At 47.1% G+C, this 16,650-nt stretch overlaps 2 protein-coding genes across 2 annotated transcripts; one reads left to right on the forward strand and one right to left on the reverse strand.

Moving 5' to 3' along the window:
- Positions 1-4,107: 4,107 nt before the first annotated feature.
- Positions 4,108-5,969, reverse strand: LOC105947141 (gastrula zinc finger protein XlCGF17.1-like). The gene is made up of 2 exons (XM_031893069.1): positions 5,842-5,969; positions 4,108-5,518 (listed from the first exon to the last, which is right to left on the reverse strand). Exon 2 carries the CDS (start codon positions 5,385-5,387, stop codon positions 4,263-4,265), a length of 1,125 nt encoding a protein of 374 aa, XP_031748929.1. The 5' UTR covers positions 5,388-5,518; positions 5,842-5,969; the 3' UTR covers positions 4,108-4,262.
- Positions 5,970-10,530: 4,561 nt separating this feature from the next.
- LOC100487628 (oocyte zinc finger protein XlCOF7.1-like) lies at positions 10,531-14,606 on the forward strand. The gene is made up of 5 exons (XM_031892994.1): positions 10,531-10,762; positions 11,153-11,273; positions 11,384-11,521; positions 11,664-11,748; positions 12,351-14,606. Exons 2-5 carry the CDS (start codon positions 11,160-11,162, stop codon positions 14,456-14,458), a joined length of 2,445 nt encoding a protein of 814 aa, XP_031748854.1. The 5' UTR covers positions 10,531-10,762; positions 11,153-11,159; the 3' UTR covers positions 14,459-14,606.
- The last annotated feature ends 2,044 nt before the right edge of the window (positions 14,607-16,650 follow it).

The following is a 16,650-nucleotide window of genomic DNA, read 5'->3' on the forward strand; positions in this document are numbered from 1 at the left end:
ACCCCCAGTCCCACAGCTCCCAGCAGGAGTAACCCCAGTGCCACACACACAGCCCATAGTACAGGAGAGTGAGGGGGGTAAATGGCGGTCGGTCGGTGCCACACAAGGTAGGAATAAGGGAGGCAGCAGGGGATTTAGCAGCACATATGGGCTCAGTATATTGTGGGGGGTCAGTACCTACCTGTGCGGAAGTTCCCAGAGTTCCCTGCTCCGGCTACAAACCAATGGTCCCGGGGGCTTGGGAGGTGGGAGTGAGAGCTGCTCAGTAAGGGATGGGAGACAATTCCCTACATATCTATGTACCGCACAGATATCTCCCAGCTCCCCTCACCCACACTGTATCAATCTACTGTATATCCCAGGGTTAATCAGATACCCGCCAGTCCCAGCGGCCCCATACTAACTAAACCCGACTAATCCCTTTTGTCTGCGGTTAAAAAAATTACCCTCAGCCCCTAATTCCATATCCCGCCCATTTGGCTATTCAGCCAATCACGTCCTCTACAAAATTCTTCCCGCCTCTCTTAGGAAGGTGAAGCGTCTCAAATGACGTGTGTTGATTGGCTGACGGAACGCGGACATTTTAGTGGCTGTCTGTCCCGCCCCTCCCTAATTAGCCAATGAGTGAGTGTTTTCCTTCCCAGTTACAGGCAGCACCTTTCCCTCAGGGAATCAGAGGCGGGCAGTAGGAGCAGGTCAGTAAGGGACAGAGTGCTGAGTCTATGGGGGAAGTCACACAGTATCCTGTACATTACAAGCTATAGAATGGGGCACACAGGTAGCACAGACAGGCTGCTGTGGCTCCAGAAAGGTAACATTAAGGGGCCTGGTAAGCTCAGAGCTTTCTAAGTGCTTTTTAAAGGCAGGACTATTATACTGTGTACATTACAGATCATTCATTCTGATACTTTTTTTTTTATACCTGTAATATTGTTTTTTGTTCATCCAACTCAGGCCATTATGCCTGATCCTGCACCATAGCACAGTGGAACTCCTTTCAGCCGGCTGTTTGTGGGTTCCCCCTACAATGTGTACCTCATAACCAGCATTTCTGCCTTTGCCTTATATATGTATCAGATTATAGAATTTCTCCATACAAAGCTCAAACCTTAAGCCTCTGGGTAATCTGCTTTTTATAAGGGTTAGGGGCATCTGAGGAACCATTTCCTCTCATTGTGTTTCATGTGTTTGTTTGGGGCTAAAGTTCCCACTGCCTCCCTGAGGTCAGAACAAATACACACACAGTGCACAACGACCAGAGCAAGGCCCAGCCTCATCTCAGCCAACAGACCAAACAGCCTCTCTCGAACCCTCCCCAGATGATCTACCAGGTGTCATTCTGGAGAATTATACCACCGCCACTGGTCGTTTCAGGATCTAAAGATTTATATGTCCCTGATTAGGCAAGAGCTGCCGGCCAGCTGTGAAAGAACCACTGTGGTGAAAAGCAGGGTGTCAGTGTTGGAAGACCAGGTAGCCCCAATCCCTAAGGGCTGTGACAGACGGGGAGATTAGTCGCCTGCGACAAGGGAGATTTGTTGTGCAGCGACTAATCTCCCCATCTGTCACAGCCCTAAAGGTTGCCATACATGTTACAGTTACGATCTTTTGTACCCTCCGGGCTAAATCGTCAGATATGGAGGTTGAAACGGCCTTCATCAGCACCCGATTAAAATCTTTTGTTCCTGCCTGGTCGATGAGATGACCAATATCCAAGGCTTTTGCCATTATCAAACAAACTTATTAAGCCGCACACCCGTAAATTTCACATCCACTGCCCTAGTGGTGCAAGCCTTCCGTAGGACTGGCAGGTCCTTATCCTCAGTGATACTGTTTTTGTAACGGAGCCGCATACACAAATATATGCAGTCGGGGAGCTTACCCCATTCATTGTGACCACCTTGATCAACGTTTCGGGGGGATACACCCTCCCTTTGTCAGGACAAAGCAAAGGAATTTTGGGAGATTTGTTGCCTGCAGGTAAGACAAATTTCCTGTGGGCAGTTTTGCCAGCTTCTCCTCTTGCTAAAATACAGGATGGTATCTCCCCCAGAATATACTATTAGCACCAGAGTAGGGGCCCCAGCATAGAAACATGGAGGCAGTTTAGGCAGCTTAATCCTTCAGTAGAGGTGTCAGGCAACAGCTATCTTGTTTCCTGATCATGGTTCTGCTGATTGGCTGCTGGGGTGAGGGGTGAAGTTTATCAGCGCTCAAGTCACATGGCTAAGAAAACCTGGGAAATTAAGAATAAGTCAAGCCCCATGTCAAATTTCAACATTTAAAGAAGGTAAAAACTCACTAAGCTTTATCAGAAAGGTCTATGTAAATACAGCCATAAGCACTCACAGAAAAGCTGCACTGGGTCCTCTATCAAAAGAAACACAGGATTTCTTGTCTCCTTTTTTGTAGACATGTTCTTCATTATCAGACTTCCTGCTCTCAGTTTGCTCCTCTCCCCCCTCCCAACTGTGCTGTAAACTAAGCTCCCAGCAGCCAGAGCTGCAGCACAGAGGTTACTGAGACCAAGCTAAAATAGTAGCTGCTATCTTAAACAAACACATGGAGCTTCTAGGGCTGATTACTCAGGCAGGTAAAGCTTTCTGCAGAATAAATATAGGTTCTAATATATAGGTGGCACTAATATGGCAAATCTATTGGCAGTAAAATGCCTTTCCTTCTCCTTCAAACCTAAATATATATTTTAAATATAAGAAAATGAGTATTGCCTGATGCTCCTCGTCAGGTTGTTAAATCAAAAGGACAGGAGCGGAAAAAACTGAGCAGAGATGAGTCAGAAGATGGGTCCTTTACATGGCCGGCCAGACTAAACAGTAAGGGTCACTCCTGTAGTAAATCCATGATATCAGCAGTGTAAAGAAAAATAAAAAGCATTTAAAGAAGCCCCCAGTGATTTTACTTTTCCTTTACATCCAGTAAAGTGTTTCAGCGGGAAAAGTATGGCTACACCGAATCCAGGACTCGACAAAGATTCTGCCTTTTTCAGCAGGAATTGGATTTGGTTGAATCCAAGTTTCTGAATAAACCGAATCCGAAAAATCACGTGACTTTTGGTTACATGAACACGGATGTAGAAAAATCTTTAATCACGCTTCTATTTAAACGCTTCAAATTAGGATTCGGATTAGTATTCACCTGAATCTTTCACAAAGGATTCGGGCGAATCCAAAAATAATGGATTCGGTGCATTCCCTAGAGAAAAGTCTTTCAGACTTCATTAGACCTTGTCTTGTTGGATAAAAACATGGGCGTTCCTTTCCAACTGTTATGGCATCTCAGATGGCAAAAGTTTTTTTGTAGTTGATGCTTCAGATTTTCTTACCTGTTCAATTATGGAAGTACATCTGACACGTAGGATGCAATCTATTCATTCAACCCCATCCTACAAAATCTCCTCTGTCGTTTTTCTCTGAGGCTTCAATATTTATTGTAGATTAAACATACAGAAATCATAAGAAACTGTAATTTGATAACATCATAATCGTATGTTACTCACTGTGTATCAGTACAGTTACGGTCAGGCAATGGTTCCCCCCTGTGTGTAACTGGGAATGTGCAATAAGCATATAACGATACATAAAACGTTTCGCACATTCAGAGCGCAAGTGAATGGTTTCTCTCCTGTGTCAGATCTTTTATGGCCTAAGAGATCATGGAAACTATTCCCAAAATCATAACAGGAAAATTGTTCTTTCCCCCTCCCCCATTCAGAACAAAAATAGGGTTTCTCTCCCGTATAAGTTCTTTGATGCGTAGTAAGGTGCAACTGACATATTGTGTAAAAATCAAGAATGTGCCAGTGCATTATACTCCTCTAAATATATAAAGAGTGTGCTAATAAAACCTTGTGTCTAATGCGGATTTATTGGAAATTTCACCAAAAACCCCACTATCACCGCCCATCTGTTCCACTTCCTGCTGCCTCCTTTCCCAGGCTGGGCAGGGGGTGGCGGCACTGTAGGATAGGAACCAATCAGCAGCTAGGCTGACCTGATAGGGAACTGAAGCATGTCTGTGCTTGTGTGAGTGCAGGGCTGTGATTGGCTCTCCCCCTCCTACTGTGCTTCTGGCAGGGACCGTTAGGACACGCCCACCCCTCATTTGAAACACAGACAGGGACCTGAGAGGATCTATAGGGAGCTCCAATAAAGGGGCCATTGTTACAGATAGGGTTAATGTTTAGCCCAAAGGGAAACCAGCACCGGATATTATTCATAATTGCCTACAGGGTTAGGGGGATTTTAGCTATCCTGTTTGTCTCCTTTAAAGCTTTTCCCACACTCAGAACAAGAGTAGGGCCTCTCTCCTGTGTGAACCTTGAAATGTACATTTAGTTCAGAAACACAAGGGAAATGTTCCCCACACTGAGAGCAAGGAAATGTTTCTTCTGCTTTATGATGTCTCAGGTGTTTTATGAGATTTGAGCGATGAGCGAAACGTTTATCACACTTAGGACAAGTGAATGGTTTCTCTCCTGTGTGAATTCTCTTGTGGACAGTAAAGTGAGAGCGATGTTTAAAATTTTTTCCACATTCAGAACAAGAAAACAGTCTATTTTCCGAGTGAATCCTTCGATGCACAACAAGATCTGAGTGGGATGTAAATGGTTTGTTACATTGGGAGCAAGTAAATATTTGATGTCCTTTGTGTCTCTTGCAGTGTCTGTTAAAGTCAGAACGATATGAAAACCGTTTCCCACAGTCTGAACAAGAATAAGGTTTCTCTCCTGTGTGGGTTCTCTGATGCTCAATAAGATGTACACGACGAGCAAAGCATTTCCCACATTCAGAACAAGAGAATGGTTTCTCTACAGTATGAATTTTCCGATGTACAAGAAGATCTGAATACCACGCAAAGCATTTCTCACAAACAGAACAGACAAATGGTTTTACTTCCTTGTCAGTCTTCTGACCGCCCTTACTTCTAAACTGTTTACGGCGCTCAGAACTCGGAGTAGGTGTGTCTGTTCCCTGTATCTGTTCTGTAAGGGGATTAATGCTGCAATCTGATTGGTTTCCCCCTTCCCATGAAGTCGCCTCTTCTTTAATCCCATCTGATCTGTCTGACAAGCTGTAATTCAGGCTACAACTCATGAAAGGAACAGACTTATTGCTTTTCTGTTTTGATTTTGAAAAAATACGGTTTCCTTCTTCACATAAAGCTGCCTCCTCTTTTATATCATCCGATACATAATTGGCTGCTGAGCTGTTATTCAGGCTGCACCCCATGATAGGTGTAGGTGTGTCTGTTCCCTGTATCTGTTCTGTACATGGATACAAGCTGCAATTTGGTTGTTTTTTTCGTTCACATGAAGCCGCCTCCTCTTTAATCCCATTGGCCGGTGGGGGCTGTTCCGCTGTAGACATTTCAGGGTTTGTGAGATTTCTGTTGGCACAAAAATCTGCTCCTTCAGCCCCAATCTTGCTTGGCTCATTATTACAACATAATGTTCCTCCCAGATCAGCTGGAATCTCTCTCTTATCTTCATATTCACCGTCTGGCAGAGATACAAGCATGAGAAATCATTATCACATTTTATACATATATGTAGGGATTCATTGTGTCAGGGAATGCAGGAATAGAAGGAGCAGCAGCGCAGGAACTGTCACCCCGACAGGCTCTGATACAGGATGAAAAGTCACATATAAATCCTTAATGTGGCGCTGAGTCCAATCTCACTGTGACTCAAGGCATGAATAAGAGCAGGAATGATACTGGCACAGGAGTCAAACTGACCAACCGAATGGATTGGATTGCTCTCCAATGCTAACGACACTCACGAGATCAACTGGGTCTGTCTCGTCCATTTCTACTACTTACCACCCAGTGGGCGGAGCTGCTGGGGCTCTTTCTCCTTTATCGCTTCCTTGAGAACGGCCTTGTTTCCTTTTATATACTCCCACTCCTCCAAGGAAAAATAGATGGAAACATCCTCACACCTTATGGCAACCTGGCACACACAATGTTACAGTCATCCCCCAGCCAGAGAAAGGGATTATCATACACTGTTACTAAACAATAAGGGGGGATTGGGGGGCCGCACGCACCTCTCCAGTCAGCAGCTGGATGATGTTGGAGATGAGTTCCAGGATCTTCTTGTCATTTTCCTTCTGTATGACGGAGCCAGGGGCATGCAGGGCCCCCAAACCCACAGTTGGGCTCTTCTTCTTAGGGATGTAACTCTATGTATTGAGAGGGAGAGAGAATGATGAGTGTGTAACGCAGCAGAGAGACCCCCTTTGTACAGACAGACAGTCTCTTCTCACTGTGCCACTCACAGTGCCCCCCTCACCTCTCCAGTCAGCAGATAGATAATCTCCAGTGTGAGATTCAGGATGCTCTCCTTCCGCTCCTCATTTTTATCCTTCTTCCCCATCACTGGGTCACTCGCTTCCTCCCACATTCCCATTGGCTCCTTGTGGGATGGACTGGCCTGGAATTAATAGGTGCAGATATTGGGGATTTAGAAGCATAGTATAAACACATATTAGTTGCTATCAAAGACCCCCAGTCCCACAGCTCCCACCGACCCCCAGTCCCACAGCTCCCACCGACCCCCAGTCCCACCGCCCCCCCCCAGTCCCACAGCTCCCACCGACCCCAGTCCCACAGCTCCCACCGACCCCCAGTCCCACAGCTCCCACCGACCCCCAGTCCCACAGCTCCCACCGACCCCCAGTCCCACTGACCCCCAGTCCCACCGACCCCCCAGTCCCACAGCTCCCACCGACCCCCCAGTCCCACAGCTCCCACCGACCCCCAGTCCCACCGACCCCCCCAGTCCCACAGCTCCCACCGACCCCCCAGTCCCACAGCTCCCACCGACCCCCAGTCCCACAGCTCCCGCCGACCCCCAGTCCCACAGCTCCCGCCGACCCCCAGTCCCACAGCTCCCACCGACCCCCAGTCCCACAGCTCCCACCGACCCCCAGTCCCACCGACCCCCAGTCCCACCGACCCCCAGCTCCCACCGACCCCCAGTCCCACCGACCCCCAGTCCCACAGCTCCCACCGACCCCCAGCTCCCACCGACCCCCAGTCCCACCGACCCCCAGTCCCACCGACCCCCAGTCCCACAGCTTCCACCGACCCCCAGTCCCACCGACCCCCAGTCCCACAGCTCCCACCGACCCCCAGTCCCACAGCTCCCACCGACCCCCCAGTCCCACAGCTCCCACCGACCCCCAGTCCCACAGCTCCCACCGACCCCCAGTCCCACAGCTCCCACCGCCCCCCAGTCCCACCAACCCTCAGTCCCACCGACCCCCAGCTCCCACCGCCCCCACGACCCCCAGTCCCACAGCTCCCACCGACCCCCCAGTCCCACCAACCCCCAGTCCCACAGCTCCCACCGACCCCCAGTCCCACAGCTCCCACCGACCCCCAGTCCCACAGCTCCCACCGACCCCCAGTCCCACAGCTCCCACCGACCCCCAGTCCCACAGCTCCCACCGACCCCCAGTCCCACAGCTCCCACCGACCCCCAGTCCCACAGCTCCCACCGACCCCCAGTCCCACAGCTCCCAGCAGGAGTAACCCCAGTGCCACACACACAGCCCATAGTACAGGAGAGTGAGGGGGGTAAATGGCGGTCGGTCGGTGCCACACAAGGTAGGAATAAGGGAGGCAGCAGGGGATTTAGCAGCACATATGGGCTCAGTATATTGTGGGGGGTCAGTACCTACCTGTGCGGAAGTTCCCAGAGTTCCCTGCTCCGGCTACAAACCAATGGTCCCGGGGGTTGGGAGGTGGGAGTGAGAGCTGCTCAGTAAGGGATGGGAGACAATTCCCTACATATCTATGTACCGCACAGATATCTCCCAGCTCCCCTCACCCACACTGTATCAATCTACTGTATATCCCAGGGTTAATCAGATACCCGCCAGTCCCAGCGGCCCCATACTAACTAAACCCGACTAATCCCTTTTGTCTGCGGGTAGGAAATTATTATCCCCGATCCCTTAATCCCTGTCCCGCCCCTGTGACTATTTATCCAATCATGTTGTTTGTTCCTCAAACGGAGAGTGAGAAGCTGCAGTGACGCTATCAGGTTGGAATGGGAGGGCACATACCGTGCTGCCTTCAGCCTCTGCCCCGCCCATTCTGCTCTTAGCCAATGGGTGAGTGTGCCCCGCCCCCTGTATATGCCTTGTAATTAGCAGTGTTTATATTCTCAGGCAGTTTCACCCAAGTTACATTACTTTGGTGATAATTTAGAGCATAAACAAAGTGCAAACCCCACAATTACTATATATACATAAGGCTGGACTCTGTGGCAATTTTAATAAGACTTTGTGGGTCAGAATTTGCTGATAAAATTGCCCCATCCGGGCTGTAATGTTCTGTGAGATCTGATGGGGTCGGGTGGTGCTCATTTTTCATGAATTTAAATCCAACTGTCTTTTTAACAAGTGATTATCAGAAAGAATATTCTTATTTCTGCCTTAGGCGTCAGATGTTTTTTTGTAGTATAAATGTCCCATTATACTTTGTGCAACTGCAGCCGACAAGATCTCCCATATAGTTTAGCTCTGAAGCTTTATTATTAACTGATCATAATTAATTTATTGACCAGAATGAATTGTAATTTGGTAGCGTCACAATTGAATTTTAACATACTCTGTATATGTACAGTTACTGTGAGATGATAATTTCTCTCCTGTAACTGGGAATGTGCAGTGAGCGGGGAACGTCATGCAGAACATTTCCCACAGTCAATATGAGATAAATGGGAAACCCCTAACCCTGTAGGCAGTTATGAATAATATCCGGTGCTGGTTTCCCTTTGGGCTAAACATTAACCCTATCTGTAACAATGGCCCCTTTATTGGAGCTCCCTATAGATCCTCTCAGGTCCCTGTCTGGGTTTCACATGAGGGGTGGGCGTGTCCTAACAGTCCCTGCCAGAAGCACAGTAGGAGGGGGAGAGCCAATCACAGGCCTGAAAGCTGCTATTTGTAACAGTGTGGATATATTTAGTACAAATGATGCACTTTGGGTGAGGGAAATGTGGGTTTATATGACCTTTTAAGTACGATGTGACCTCCTTTGTGTGTATATAAGAGAGAGGAGAAGCCTACATGTGTCACATGTAGTGATGGGCGAAATGTTTCGGCAGGCATGGATTTGTAGCGAATTTCCGCGTTTCGCCATTGGTGCATTGTTTCGTGAAACAGATGAAGAAAAATGGGCACGGAAAAATTCGCCGCACGTCCAAAAATTGTCGCCGGCATCAAAAAAGAATTAGTCGCGAGCGTCAAAAGAATAGCCGCGCAACTAAATAATAGCCACGGGCGACAATTTTTTTTGCTGCACAACATTTTTGCCGTTTCGCAAATTGTTTGCCGTTTTGCGGATCTTTTGAAAGATTTGCGAATTTTTTGGCGAAACGGAACATATTCGCTCATCACTAGTCTCATGTTTTTCCCATCATGCCTGAGGGTGGCTGTATGAGGTGTAAGGCTTCAGCTTGGGACCCTATGAACGAGGTTTAGGCAGTGGAAGTTTAGAAACTATGCTGAGCTTATCAACACTGAGGGGCCTATTAGGGTACGGGCAGCCTTGTGCTCTCAGGAAGAAATTTGTTTGAAGAATAAAAAGGTGCTCTTAAGGCTGATGTCAGACGAGGCGCAGGGCGGATATTTTCGGCAAGCGGAAAAGTCTGGCATTAGCCTTATAGTGTGTAAGCCAATATCACTGGTAGTGTTGCCCATAGCAACCAATCAGCAATTAGATTTCAACAGTCATCCGCAAGTTAGAAAACAAAAGCAAAAATCTGATTGGTTGCTATGAGCAACATCACCAGTGATATTGGCTTACACACTATAATAAATAGGCCTCAACAGTATTGATTGCAAAAGGGACCGCGGCAGAATGCCATGCCCACCACACTAATATGGCACATGAAACAGAGAAGGGGCTAATATTATACCCGCCCAACCAGTAAATATAATACTTGGGGGCCAGTGTTGCAAATAAAGGGGGGGAGCAACCCTAGTAACAGAGCTGCAGGCTGGGGGGGCCAGTGAATCTCATTACCCTCAGATCCCCTGTACGCTCCACACTTGCTGCAGTGCCAATACCTTCCCTTCCTGCCCAGGGCTGGACCGGCCTGTAAGTACAGGGGCTCTTCCGGGGGCCCCAAGCCAAGGACAGTTCGCATCATCCCTGTCTTATTCCTACCAGGAAACGCCAGTTACTAGCACAGTCTATGAGCAGCCCTGCACCCACTTATATTCATTTATTTAGGCAAAACCAGCAGTTCCACTGTCACCCTATCAGGAATCACAACTACGCTCCTCTGAGTTACTTTCTACTTTCCACACGCAGCAACAACATTTGTCCACAACCCCTAACTCTCCCCGCCCCTCCCTGTGGCCTTCCATCCAATCACTTCCCTTTACGGCGCTCTGCCCCGGCTCACCCTGTTTTATAGCCAATTAATGAATTGCAGGAAACACAGCCCCTCCCACCCCACCGCTAATGCAACTAGGGGAGCAGGAGCGGGTCAATCAGGCACAGAGGTTGCACGACACTATCAGGTTTGGTTGGCTTGACACAGCGGCTACTATTGGCTGTCTCTGGCCTGCGTAGTCCCTTCTTAGCCAATGAGTGCGTGTGTCCCGCCCTTTGTGGACAGCTTCCGGGAGAGCAACGCTATTCCCCCTAGGAAACAGGAGCAGGTCAGTAAGGGACACAGGCTCAACCTACACCTTCACGTTTGATTAGCAGGGCATGCTGGGTAGGTGTGTTCTTTAATTTGCTAAAATGTGAGCTTTTGTCTGTATATAGCACTGTTTTTACAGATAAATAATGGGGAACTATGAAAGGTAGTTGCAGGCATATTTATACTGTGGCCCTAAAGCTGTTGAATAGCACCTAGTATGGGGGGGGGGATTGAATGGTTTAACATTTCTTTGGGTCAGTCTTAATTCCACCTAATCATGGGGATTCTTTTAGGACCCCCAACTGCAATAAGGGACTCTGGCTGCATTCCCCCATACCTTGTTTATTTTTAACCCCTACTTCCCCAGACTGAATGTATGTGTTATATATATACACATTAGTCTGAGAAAATGGGGGTTAAAAAGAAATATATAAAACATTTATATATATCCCAACACTTTTGCAGGGATCTAATGGGAATGACGGAGGAGCCGAATGAAACAGTCTGTTGGTTCAAGAATAAAGAGCAACGGAAGGAGAGAATCCTGAATCTCACACTGGAGATTATCTATCTGCTGACTGGAGAGGTGAGGGGGGCACTGTGAGTGGCACAGTGAGAAGAGACTGTCTGTCTGTACAAAGGGGGTCTCTCTGCTGCGTTACACACTCATCATTCTCTCTCCCTCTCAATACATAGGGCTACGTCATCCCTAAGAAGAAGAGCCCAACTGTGGGTTTGGGGGCCCTGCATGCCCCTGGCTCCGTCATACAGAAGGAAAATGACAAGAAGATCCTGGAACTCATCTCCAACATCATCCAGCTGCTGACTGGAGAGGTGGGTGCGGCCCCCCAATCCCCCCTTATTGTTTAGTAACAGTGTATGATAATCCCTTTCTCTGGCTGGGGGATGACTGTAACATTGTGTGTGCCAGGTTGCCATAAGGTGTGAGGATGTTTCCATCTATTTTTCCTTGGAGGAGTGGGAGTATATAAAGGAAAACAAGGCCCTTTACAGGGAAGGGATAAAGGAGGAGGAGGAGCCCCAGCAGCTCCGCCCACTGGGTGAGTAATGGGTGCAGGGCACAAAATTTTAGAACTGTGTTTCCGAGAGGTGCATTAAACAATATGTTGATACTTTTACAATTGCAAGAGAACAAACTTCTTTACCTTTAGCTAATGGTATTAAGGTGGCCATACACATTAAGCATTTGCCAAAGTTGCCAAATGAGCAGATCTTGTTCCAATATGCCCGCCTAAGGCAGCTGATATCAGGCTAATTGGATTGTTTGGCCTTAGGGCCGAATGATTGAATTAAAATAGTGGCTATATGGGCCCTCAGACTGAGGACCACATCAACAAGCCGATCAGGCCAGATAAATCAAACCTGCCCGATCAAGATCTGGACAATTTTAGGCCAGATGTCGGTCAGGTAGGCCCATTGGTGGTGCCTATACATGGGCAGATAACTGCTGAATTGGTCTGAAGGACCTGAATTGGCAGTTGAAATCTGCCCGTGTATGGCCACCTTTAGTTAATGCTACTAATTTCAGTTTTTAGGTTGAGTTCTAATTATAGACACACCCAATGTATTTGTGTTCAGACAGACGAACCTGTGGTTATATAAAAACACCCGTTTGACTGTCACTGCTTCTTATCTTTGCCAGATTGTGTAAGTGAAGATATCCACAATATTGAAGGTAATCTAGTCACATTATACTGTGATAATGACCCAAACAAGATCGTCTCTGCTGAAACAGATTCTTGTCTAGATGATCATTTCCCCAAAACTGAAATTTCTCCAGTGGAACAGCCCCCTCCAACCAATGGGATTAAAGAGGAGGCGGCTTCATGTGAAGGGGGAAACCAATCAGATTGCAGCATTAATCCCCTTACAGAACAGATACAGGGAACAGACACACCTACTCCTATCATGGGGTGCAGCCTCAATAACCACACAGCAGAGGATTATACATCAAATGGAATTAAAGAGACAGCTTCATGCAAAGGGGGACACCATTCAGATGTCAGCAGCAGTTTTGTTGTAGAACAAATACAGGAAGCAGATAGACTTACACCTGTCACGGGGTACAGCCTAAATAACAACCCAACAAGTAATTATATCCCAGATGCTGCTATGGAGGAATCTGTGTCGTATGAAGAGAAAAACATTTCAGATTGCAGCATTAATCCCCTTACAGAACAGATACAGGGAATGGACACACCTACTTCTATTATGGGGTGCAGCCTGAATAACAGTATATCGGCTAATGACATAATCATAGCTACTATTAAACAGGAGGCCATTTCTTGGGAAAGAGGACATTCTTCATATTGCAGCATTAATCCCCTTACAGAGCAGATACAGGGAACAGATGCACCTTCTCCTATTATGGGGTGCAGCCTGAATAGCAAGTTTGCAGATAATTTTATATCAGATGATATAAAAAAGGAGGCGGCTTCATGGGAAGGGGGAAACCAATCAGATTGCACTATTAATCCCCTTACAGAACAGATACAGGGAATGGATACACCTATCATGGGGTTCAGCCGGAATAACAGCTCGGAAGATAATTATATATCATATAATATGAAAGAGGAACCTGTATCATGGAAAGGAGAAAACCATTCATCTTATGGAACAAATCCACTTGCAGAACAGACACACGAGACAGAGACAGTCATGGGAAACATTTTAAATAATAGTTTAACGATGAAGTGCAGCGACTATGGGAGGAACCTTAGTAATAAACTCTTGCTTAAGCCTCCGTTCAGATCAAGGTCCCTGCCGGGGATGCACAGCTGCACTGTGTGCCACCGGATATTCCATAGCGAGAGCACGCTCGGCAGGCACCAGAGAAAAATTCACAAAATAGACAAACCCTTCGGTTGCTCAGAGTGTGGGAAACGCTTTAAGCTGTGCTCGAAGCTCGCGACGCACCAGAGATACCACACGGGGGAGAAACCGTTCTCTTGCTCCGACTGCGGAAAGTGTTTCACGCATCGCTCCGACCTGAACCGACATCGCAAAACGCACAACGGAGATAAACCTTTCCCATGTCCCGATTGTGGGAAACGCTTTGCGCAGCGCTCCGACCTCAAGAGACATTATAGGACTCACAATGGGGAGAAACCGTTCTCTTGCCCGGAGTGCGGGAAATGTTTTTCTCAACGCTCCCTGCTGAATAAACATCTCACGACTCACGGGGAGGACGCGTTTCCTTTGGAATTCGGGAAATGTTTTAACCATCTCTCAGACTTTGGGCAACAGAAAACCGATGCGGCAGAGAAGCAGTTTTCCTGCTCGGAATGTGATAAGTGTTTTAAGCATTACTCCGACCTGAAGAAGCATCAGCGAGTTCACACGGGGGAGAAGCCGTTTAGCTGCGCCGAATGTGGCAGATCTTTTACGCAGAGAGCCAACCTTAATAAACACAACCGGATTCACACGGGAGAGAAACCGTTTTCCTGCTCTGAATGTGGCAAATCGTTTATCCAACGGGCGCAGCTCATCCAGCATCAAAGGAGCCACAACGGGGCCAGGCCTTTCTCTTGCTCCGACTGCCGGAGATCTTTCAAGTACTACGCGGACCTTAAGAAACATCAGCGGATTCACACGGTGGACATGCCATTTTCTTGCGCTGAATGTGGGAAAGGTTTTTCACTCAGCACCCAGCTTTATAGGCATCAGCTAAATCACAGCCAGCCAAAGCCGCAGCTCAGTATTCAGCTACCGAGCCATGCGACAGGCGACCCATTCTCTTCTACAGCTTGAGGGCTGCGCTCCGAACTGGACTTCACTAAACTCCCCAGGGTTTTATTGTTTTTTAAATGAATCTGCATAAGTTATTTGGTTTTTTATCATCGTTTTACTACAAAGTCCGAGATTGCAGCACAGTCATTTTGAAGGAGACCCCTAACCCTGTAGGCAATTATGAATAATATCCGGTGCTGGTTTCCCTTTGGGCTAAACATTAACCCTCTCTGTAACAATGGCCCCTTTATTGGAGCTCCCTATAGATCCTCTCAGGTCCCTGTCTGTGTTTCACATGAGGGGTGGGCGTGTCCTAACGGTCCCTGCCAGAAGCACAGTAGGAGGGGGAGAGCCAATCACAGCCCTGCAGTCACACAAGCACAGACAGGCTTCAGTTCCCTATCAGGTCAGCCTAGCTGCTGATTGGTTCCTATCCTACAGTGCCACTGGCCCCCCTGCACAGCCTGGGAAAGGAGGCCGCAGCAAGTGGCACAGATGGGTGGGGCTAGTGAAATCAGCCTGAAACACTACTGTTTAAAGCCCATTCCTTCTATATTTAGGTGAGTACAATTCATTGGCACAATATTGTTTTTCACACAATATGTCCCATTTAAGGAAATACAATTTCCATTTTAGTGAATGTATGTAAAAAGAACTCCTGGCATGGGAGACGGCCGGTCCTTTTTATGGTTTCTCATTATAGGTTTATTTATCTTGACTGAGGTCTGTAAAAGAACTCAATAAACTAGCAATTGCATTTTTAAAACTGATCTGCATTTATTTCTATTCAGTGTCAGTCTTCATACTTAGCAAATACAGAGACCTTCTTATCCCCAGAACTCACTTTACTTCTCCCCACGGCAAATTGCATTCTAGCAGGCTTATGACTTCTCAAAGCACCTTAATAATGGAATTCCTGCTTGGAACATGTGTCTTGTCAGTGCATCTCTTGCATTCTCCACACCCAGCATGGGTCTGCAGGGTTGGAGTGGGATTCTGCAAGTACATTCATACATGAGTGATACTCTAGTGCCCTGTATAACTCAGCCTACAGCTTTGTGCCTTTATATGGGCACAGAACCCCTCAGTGACTGCTAATATCCTTATCATTTACAGTAGGGGGTACATTATCCCTTATAATACATGAGTGATACTCAGAGTTCCCTGTATAACTCAGCCTGCAGCCTTGTGCCTTTATATGGGCACAGAACCCCTCAGTGACTGCTAATATCCTTATCATTTACAGTAGGGGGTACAGTATCCCTTATAATACATGAGTGATACTCAGAGATCCCTGTATAACTCAGCCTGCAGCCTTGTGCCTTTATATGGGGGGCACAGAACCCCTCAGTGACTGCTAATATCCTTATCATTTACAGTAGGGGGGTACATTATCCCTTATAATACATGAGTGATACTCAGAGTTCCCTGTATAACTCAGCCTGCAGCCTTGTGCCTTTATATGGGCACAGAACCCCTCAGTGACTGCTAATATCCTTATCATTTACAGTAGGGGGGTACATTATCCCTTATAATACATGAGTGATACTCAGAGTTCCCTGTATAACTCAGCCTGCAGCCTTGTGCCTTTATATGGGGGGCACAGAACCCCTCAGTGACTGCTAATATCCTTATCATTTACAGTAGGGGGTACATTATCCCTTATAATACATGAGTGATACTCAGAGTTCCCTGTATAACTCAGCCTGCAGCCTTGTGCCTTTATATGGGCACAGAACCCCTCAGTGACTTCTAATATCCTTATTATTTACAGTAGGGGGCACGATATCCCTTTTAATAGATTAATTATACGCTTATTGCATTTGATGTTGACCATAGTGACCTGTTGAACGACACACGTCTCATGATTAAAGATAACAAGCCGCAACATAACTAGTGTTTTGTGTATTTAGCATATAGAATAGTTCTGTCACCTACTAGTTTATAGGTGGGACTAAACTACAGCTCCCAGCATCCCCTGCCAGCAAAATACTGTATAGAGATTCTGGGGGCTGTAGTTCAGCAAAAGGTGTAGGGTCACGACTGGTTGCACACCCCTAAAACATTAAACTCGCAATGCAGACTTTTGTTGCCTTATGACCCGCTCTATCCAGGCCTGTCCATCCCCTCTGAGATCGCTGAGTTTGCTTGTTGCGCCTTTGGCAATGCAAACCTGCACACAAAAAAATGCCTAACAGGTAGCAGATATACTC

This window comes from Xenopus tropicalis, chromosome 9, assembly GCF_000004195.4.
Source record: "Xenopus tropicalis strain Nigerian chromosome 9, UCB_Xtro_10.0, whole genome shotgun sequence".
Lineage (NCBI taxonomy): Eukaryota > Metazoa > Chordata > Amphibia > Anura > Pipidae > Xenopus > Xenopus tropicalis.